Source organism: Cavia porcellus, unplaced genomic scaffold (assembly GCF_034190915.1).
Source record: "Cavia porcellus strain 051 isolate PalLab524CR breed Dunkin Hartley unplaced genomic scaffold, mCavPor4.1 scaffold_29, whole genome shotgun sequence".
NCBI classification, from domain to species: Eukaryota; Metazoa; Chordata; class Mammalia; order Rodentia; family Caviidae; genus Cavia; species Cavia porcellus.
The window spans coordinates 44912720-44920583 of record NW_026947512.1 but is presented as its reverse complement, the minus strand read 5'-3'; the positions used below and the strand labels follow the sequence as shown (position 1 = coordinate 44920583).

General features: G+C 50.1%; 1 protein-coding gene across 1 annotated transcript; it reads left to right on the top strand.

Annotated features, from left to right (window-relative positions):
* Positions 1–870: 870 nt before the first annotated feature.
* On the top strand, positions 871–7100 carry Star (steroidogenic acute regulatory protein). The gene is made up of 7 exons (XM_003462880.5): positions 871–1074; positions 1949–2062; positions 2351–2478; positions 3574–3732; positions 3860–4044; positions 4490–4583; positions 5282–7100. The coding sequence occupies exons 1-7, from the start codon at positions 1011–1013 to the stop codon at positions 5393–5395; spliced, it is 858 nt and encodes a 285-aa protein (XP_003462928.1). The 5' UTR covers positions 871–1010; the 3' UTR covers positions 5396–7100.
* The last annotated feature ends 764 nt before the right edge of the window (positions 7101–7864 follow it).

The window sequence follows — 7864 nt, the reverse complement described above, 5'->3', positions numbered from 1 at the left end:
AGAGATTCTGTTCTCATTCCACAGCCCCTCGTGTCTGATCAAACTCTCAGGAAGCAGAAAGAAGAACCTAATTTGACAGGGCCCTAAGTCAGCCTCTGGACTAGGGATCCAGAAATAGGAATAGAGTGTGGCCTCAACCAAGGTGACTCTGCTTTAGGAACTTACGGGCTGAACTCCTTCAATCCCAGGGTCATCCTTGCTCTGGCACAAACCCTATGAAGAGAATGTGCTCAGTATGGGGCTTTCACGGAGGGTTTTTCAGTGGGTGGGCAAATAATGACGGGTTGCACACACATGGGGTCCAAGGGGCCATGCAAGGAACCATGTGCAGATGGACTAAAGGCCAGCAGACTCGTGGGGGTGTCCCAGCCCAACGCTGACCAGAGGTCTGACCATGACCAAGTTGTTTCTACTTTCAGATCTTAGGCTCCCCATCTGCTGAGGTCAGGGGCATCCTTATTTCCTCTGTTCTCTGCAGACCCTGCTTGCTTTCTTGGACCAGCAGGGTGCTGAGTGTAGTGGACCAGCTCCAGGACAGCTGGCCTGCTCCTGCGGGGACATTATCTCCTGCATGCAGGCTTCGAGTCTCAGTTGCAGACCCACTGAGCCTGGAGCCTGAGGACAGGGTTGGAAATCTGTATTTTCAACTTTCGACAGGCACAGTACAGTGTGTCCTCATCTCACAGCTTCTGTTTAGCTGCCACTGTTCTCCCCCTTCTTTTGCAGAATCAGCACCAAGTTCCCCACTCCCTCCTGCAAGCCCCACTCCCCCACCCCCAAAAGGTCAGGGCAGCAGCATGAGGCAATCTCTCTCTCCTTGACCCTTTCCTCTGCACCGCAAGCAATGGCTTTTTTATCTCCCAGGGATGACGCATAGCCTTCAGCCTGGGACATTTAAGGAGCAGCATGCATGGTGCAGACTGCAGCTGCTGGACACAGGTGGACCTTGAGAGGTTCCAGAAGCTGCCCTGAGAGGAGCAGCAGCAGCACCACCATACCTTCTGGGCACAATGCTTCTCGCCACATTCAAACTGTGTGCTGGCAGCTCCTACAGACATATGCGCAACATGAAGGGTGAGTGCCAGCTGTGGGACGCAAGGGTCCTTAAGGGACAGTACCAGGTGCAGGGCTGGGCCAGCCGGGCCCTCGTTTCCCCATTTGAAGAACTGGGCAGGATACAAGATGCTCATGTCTCTTCTGAATTCCCTGCTTTCTGGTTGCCATTCTAGGGCTCCAGCTATTCTTAATGTGCTCCTGACTGCCTCCTTCATGACTGGACGAGGCTCCTTCTGAGGCTGGGAAAGTCTGGGCCACAGTGGTGGAGGGAGAAGTCTGTCTTGATTCCAGCAAGCCTGAGCTGTGGGCAGGGAAGGGGGCAGGGCAGCCAGAGAGTGAGACTGGGAGAGCGAGGTGAGGAGCAAGTGACAGGGTATGGGTCAAGGTGCACAGCCAGGGCCAGCAGAAGCCGCTTTTCTGGAGCTCATAGGAGAGAAGGCCATTTGGGTTAATCCCTCACTTCCACTGAAGGGAGAAAAACTCATTCTGGAGGAATCTTCTTCCCATTACCCAGCTGAATGAGCTTGGAAGCCCTGCTCAGAACTACAGCCAGCAGTGTGGCCACCCTGGCTGCACCCACAGGAGCAGCCTGGCTCAGGACCCTCCCCACTGGCGAGTACCTGGTTCAGGGGACAGCTTTCTTTTTCAGCAAGTAGAATTTTCTTGGCTGAATACAGCTTCTGCAGCAAGCCCTGGTCAGCTTCTCCAGCAGATTTGTCCACCCAGGTGGAAACAGATTTCTGGGCCCTGGAAGTAACCTGTGTAGGGCAAAGTGTACTATACTAAACTGGCCACTGGGGCACTGCCCTCCTAGGAGTCTGCTCCTAAGCAGGAATGGTCCCTCTGAGTGGTTTTCCAGCTCCTTGGAAACAGTCTCGCTCCCTTCCTACAGGGCTGAGGCACCAGGCAGTGCTGGCCATTGGCCAGGAGCTGAACCGCAGAGTTCGGGGAGATCCAGCCCCGGGTGTATGGATTAATCAGGTCCGGCGCCAGAGCTCATTGCTGGGTAAGTCCTTTGGCTTCTGGGTTGCTGGCAGGGGAGGCTCTCAGGATGCCAGTGGGCGCCCAAGGCTCTGACCCCCTCCTGCCCTTCCCCACCTTGTTCTGAAAGTGTTCCCAGCCCATAGCTCCTCAAGGCCAAGTCCCATGGCTACCTGGGTCTGTGTGCAGGACCCCTTGGCACTGGTCTCAGATCTCCTGAGGGAGGAGCATGTCCAAGGGAGATCTAAAGGATGGTAGCTGGTGGGAGGCCAGGACAGGGAAGAACACTGTCTCTCCTTGACTGGGGGTCCAGGTTCTCTGCTGGAGGAGCCTCTCTACAGTGATCAGGAGCTGGCCTACATCCAGCAGGGGGAGGAGGCCATGCAGAAGGCCCTGGGCATCCTCAGCAACCAGGAGGGCTGGAAGAAGGAGAGCCAGCAGGTAAGTGTGCAGTGGAGAAGCTGTAGTGACACTCCCAGGGCCTCATCTCCCTCAGTAGTCACTCAGCAGCGTGGAGTTTTAACTTCCCAAGAATACATTCTCGGGGCTGGGGATTTTGCTCAGCGGCATAAGCACCTGCCTTGCAAGCAGGAGGTCGTGAGTTCGATCCCTGGTACCGATAAAAAGTTAAAAAAAAAAAAAAAAAGAATACATTCGCTCAGGAACCCTCCTTCCTGTGAGAGCCTTGATGGAGAAACACTGTTCCTATACTCTTAGCTCCTGTTCAAATACAATGTACTTCCATTATGCAGAAACTCTGAGATAGGGGTTCCACATGCAGCCAAATCACTCAGGCCCACGGTCCAAGCTCCAAACACACTGTGCTCAGCCACCTTGAGCTGGGGGCTGCAAGTGGCCCAAAACTGTCTGGGGTGCTTACTGGGGACCAGTAATAAGGCCTGTCCCCAAAGCCACCGACTCTTGTCAGAGACTTTGTGGCTTTATCTTTAGCAACAGCTTACATGCTGTTCCCTACCTAAATCCTAAGAAGATCTTTCCTCGGGTTCTCTAAGGGGAATAACAGCAAGTCTGGGATCTTAGGCCCAGTGCTGAGCTTTGCTAAGGGCTCAGTGAACACCTCTGGCCTGAAATCCTTCTGATGTGATATATTTAACTGAGAGAAAACAATGAAATGACAACAAAAAGCAAAGCCCTGAAGATGCCACCAAAGTTCTGCTTACACAGTATAATCAATCAGCTGATCACAAACCAGACTTTTCCCACGCCAAGTTCTTTCAGGACCTGAGCTCCTGCAGTCAGGTATTGGTCTTTTCAGCTGGACCTACCCATATCAACACCTGCCAACCAAAGGGCCCGGGGCAAGCGGGTTACCTCTCTCAGCCCTCAGCAGATGTCCAGCCCCTGGCAGGAATGATTATTACTGCTCTTTGAACCAGACAGGCCTAGGTGTCCTCACGCTCAGCTGGGATTTCCTTTTGTTGGGCCTCTCCCAACCTTGCCTCGAGCTGTCTTGAGACACAGGCTAGGAATATTTCCCTTGAACCACTACCCTAGAGCTCCATTTCCTCCTGGCAGGCAAATGGAGACAAAGTGCTGAGCAAGGTGGTCCCAGATGTGGGCAAGGTGTTCCGGCTGGAGGTGGTGGTAGACCAGCCCATGGACAGGCTTTACGAAGAACTTGTGGATCGCATGGAGGCGATGGGGGAGTGGAACCCAAATGTCAAGGAGCTTAAGGTAAGGGGAGCCCACAGAGGGGAGGGGCCCAGCAGAGTAGTCTGAAAGGCAGGCCCGTGAAGACCCCATGATGGGCCAGAGCCTGGCCCTGACGGGAGTGTGATCTGGCTTCCCTGGGGCCTGACAGATCCTACAGAAGATTGGAAAAGACACTGTCATTACCCACGAGTTGGCCGCAGAAGCAGCGGGAAACCTGGTGGGGCCTCGAGACTTCGTGAGCGTGCGCTGCGCTAAGCGCAGAGGCTCCACTTGCGTGCTGGCGGGTGTGGCCACACACTTCGGGGACATGCCTGAGCAGAAAGGTGTCATCAGGTGAGACTGGCAGCAGGCTTGGGGACCTCTTCTCTGCACAGGCCATGGTATGCATGCAGTCCTAGCTCTGAGAAATGAGTCCTGGGCCCTATCCTTAGGTTCCTTTTACAAAACATTCTCATTTTCTGGCTGGTTTGAAGTGGTACATGCCTGTAATCTGAGCACTGGGGATACTGAGGCAGGAGCAGCTGTTCCTGACCCCTTCCTGCTTATCAACCAAAGGGCGAAGCAGCAGGCTCCAGGTTCCCCACTAGCACACTGATTCTGAAGAGCTGCTGTAACCATGTCTTGTAACCACGCCAACCATCACTTATGGCCACTGGTAAAGGGGACTTGTGATGAGATTTGGAAAGAGGACAAGGTGCTCCAGAAATGTGGTGGAATAAATTATAGTCATCAGGAGAGAAAACTGATTGTCCTGACTTGATCTCTATTCATCCGTCAGAGCTGAGCAGCGCCCCACCTGCATGGTCCTCCATCCGCTGGCAGGGAACCCTGCAAAGACCAAGCTCACCTGGCTGCTCAGCATCGACCTCAAGGTGAGAGGTGGAGAGGAAACCCAGCTGGTTCCCCTCATGCACACCACACACAGACTCCCTTCCTGCAGTGACAGGCACGGGCCGCTGGGGAGAGAAGTGACGCTCGGTGGCAGGTCCTATTCCACCACGCGCTCACATCCCATTTCAAGTCTTTGCTATCACTCAGAAAAAAGGAAGCTAGCAGCCAGGTGCACACCTCAATCCCAGCGTCGGGAACTAAGACAGCAGGACTGTGAGTGGAAATCCAGCCTCAGCTACATAGTGAGACCGTCTCACGCTGGATGTGGTACCATATCACACTTGTAACATCAGCACTCAGAAGGCTGAGCTAGGGAGATTGCAGTGAGTCTGAGACTGGTTTGCAACAGCCTAAATTACAGACTGAGACTGTCTCAAAGGAAAAAAAAAAACCCCATAAAAAATAAATTTAACCCTTGAAATTTCAGTGCGAGGTGATGTAAATGTAGATTGCTCAAGGTCACACACACAACTGTGAAGACAGGGCTGGATTTTTGTCTTAAGAGCGAATCCTGGGCTTTTGATTTCATCATAACCTTTGAGCAAAGCAGTCTGGGCAACTCCAAGGCCACACCTATAAACAGAGCTGGAGGGCCACACCCCAGGCAGTCCATGTGTGTGACAGGGACAGAGGTGTGGAGTAGAGCCAGTGATGGTCATATTCCTGTCTTCTGCTCCAGGGTTGGCTGCCAAAGACTATCATCAACCAGGTCTTATCACAGACCCAGATGGATTTTGCCAACCACCTGCGCAAGCGCCTGGAGTCCAGCCCCACTGCTGAAGCCCGATGTTAGCCAGCAGCCTGCAGCTCCCAATTGCCTGCACCTGGGACGCCCCTGCCAGAAGCCTGCAAGTCTAAGAGCTTCACCTGCAGCTGGGAGGGTTGGGGAGTCTAGGGTGTGATAAGGCCTGCACTATTCACAGTGTTAGCACCAAGATAATAGCAGGCATGCTCTCTCTCAGACAGACAGACCTCTCACTTGGTCCATGAGTAGCTAGCTCTGAATGTAGGCTAAGCTCCCAAGACACTGGTTACAAATTCTTCTGGGCTCTTAAATGCCCAACTAAAACCATCTTTCGAATGCTAGTGTCTGTACTAAAGCCACTAAAGCGGGTGCTAAAGGCAAAAACTGGACTCAGGAATTCCTCTCCCTGCAGGCAAGGTACGGACAGTGCAGGCTCTTACCAGGGGCTCCTGCTCCTGCACTGAGGATTAGGTTGGTCTCATTACTCATTCCACAACACTAGTCAGAATAGAGCCATAACTAACATGAGACCTTCAGTCTCTACTTGTTTTAGTTATTAAAGAAAATATAGTCTAATAAGAGTATAATCTCATCCTAGAAGGGTCCTAGACAAATATTTAAACTAAATCTCATTAAAAGGAAAGAAATATTGCAGATTCATATCAATTATTTAGAATGTTACCAAAATCTTTCATAAAAAAGTAATTTTCATAAGCACACACCTAAATCAGTAAGACACTTTGTATCTGAGCTGATTTGTGGGCTCCTTGAAGATGATTGTAACTGCAGCTGATCTACTTAAAAGGATAGTATCAAATGGGATAATAAACACCACTAAGATAAAGTTAACGTGTTTAGGATGATGCCAAATAGTACAATACTAAAAGAATTTCATAGCTGTCAATTTGGCTCAGAGCAGCCAACTTCTCTGCTTGCAAGGTTAAAATTGTAGCATTTTGGGAGAGGCAGCCGCTGGAAGAGGGATAGTAAGCTAGTAGCTGGTTTCCCTTTCCATTATACAGAAAAGCTATGCTTTAAAAGCAGAATTGGAGCCAGGTGGGATGGTGCACACTGTAACCCCAGCACTCAGGAGGCTAAGGCAGGAAAACTGAGTTTTCCAGGGCAGCCTTGGCTACACAGTGAATCTACGGCCAGTGCAGACACACAGCAACAGTCTCAAACCACAGACAGACAGACAGACACACACACACATACACAAGAAAGTTCTCCACTAAATTTAAGTAGGATAAAGAAATTACTTGCACCTGGAGCTTTTCCAGTCTAGTTTTAATAGCTCTGAGGACTTATACCGTTTGGAAATAGGGTCCTAGCTTATTTATTAAACAACACAACACTAGTGGACATCCTGGTATTTATTGCGATATTAAAACTTAACAGCTGAAAAAAATATTTATTGTAATTTATTCTGATGACTTTACTTAGTCTGTTTTTAGCTTAGGGGAAATCCCTGTTTATGTCGGCGCTCCTGACTGAGGGGCAGTGGTGGAGACGCATTTTCACAGCGCTCACGGCCCACTCCTTGCCGAGGATTGCTTGCTTACAGGCTGGCACAGCAACATGAGTGCTGGTTCAGAAGAACAGCTGGGAGAGGAGTGTGGTTTCAGCAGACACTAGTTTTAGGCTGGGTTGTAATGGTTCTTCAAACTATGTAACTGTGTCCTTCTGATGTGTAGGAGATATTTTTCCTACTTGTTTAATTTTACATTTGAATAAAATAAGCTGTTCCTGATAATCTGATTACAGAAAATGTGTAGAATTAGACGACGAGTATTCTCTGAGCTCTTCCAATAGATCTTAATGCATGAGCATGGAAACATGTTCTCTTGAATATAAAGTATTAGAAAGAAAATTCCTTTCTGCAACCTCTAATTTATGAAGGTCAAAGACATGTACATCCTAATTTTATAAAATACCATCCTCTAGGCCAGGCTTGGTGGCTCACACCTGTAATCCCAGCACTTGGGAGACTGAGGCAGGAGGATTGTCACAAGTTCAAGAACAGCCTGGGCTACAAATTGAGCTCAAGGCCAGCCTAAACTGTATAGCAAGACCCTGTCTCAAAAAACAAAACAAAACAAGACAAGACAAATCACCCTGTTTGGATAATCTAGAAGAAACAGGACCTCAGTGTGTAGTATGGTCTTTTTTTCTTTTGGTACCAGGGATCAAACTTACAATCTTGAGTTTGCCAGGCAGGTGCTCATACCGAGCTAAATCCCCAGCCCCTAGACTGATCTTGAACTCATTATGTAGCCTAGGCTAGCTTTGAACTTGCATCAATCATTCTGCCTCAGCCTCCTGAGTACTGGGATTATAGGTGTGCACACCTGGCAGTCTGTCTTCTAAGATCAGTGCCATGCATCAGTAGGTGTCTAGAATCTGACAGACTGAGCCTTCAGCCTACAGTTATACTGACTCTGTGGTTTTCTGTTAAGATGTAGAATGGACAAGAGCTGGGTGAGGTGGCATACGCTTGTAACCCCAGCATCCAGGAGG

Coding starts and splice junctions, on each gene's coding strand:
- Star (XM_003462880.5), top strand. CDS start 1,011: ATGCTTCTCGCCACATTCAAACTGTGTGCTGGCAGCTCCTACAGACAT. Junction 1,075..1,948: donor ACATATGCGCAACATGAAGG/GTGAGTGCCAGC, acceptor CCCTTCCTACAG/GGCTGAGGCACCAGGCAGTG. Junction 4,045..4,489: donor GAGCAGAAAGGTGTCATCAG/GTGAGACTGGCA, acceptor TTCATCCGTCAG/AGCTGAGCAGCGCCCCACCT.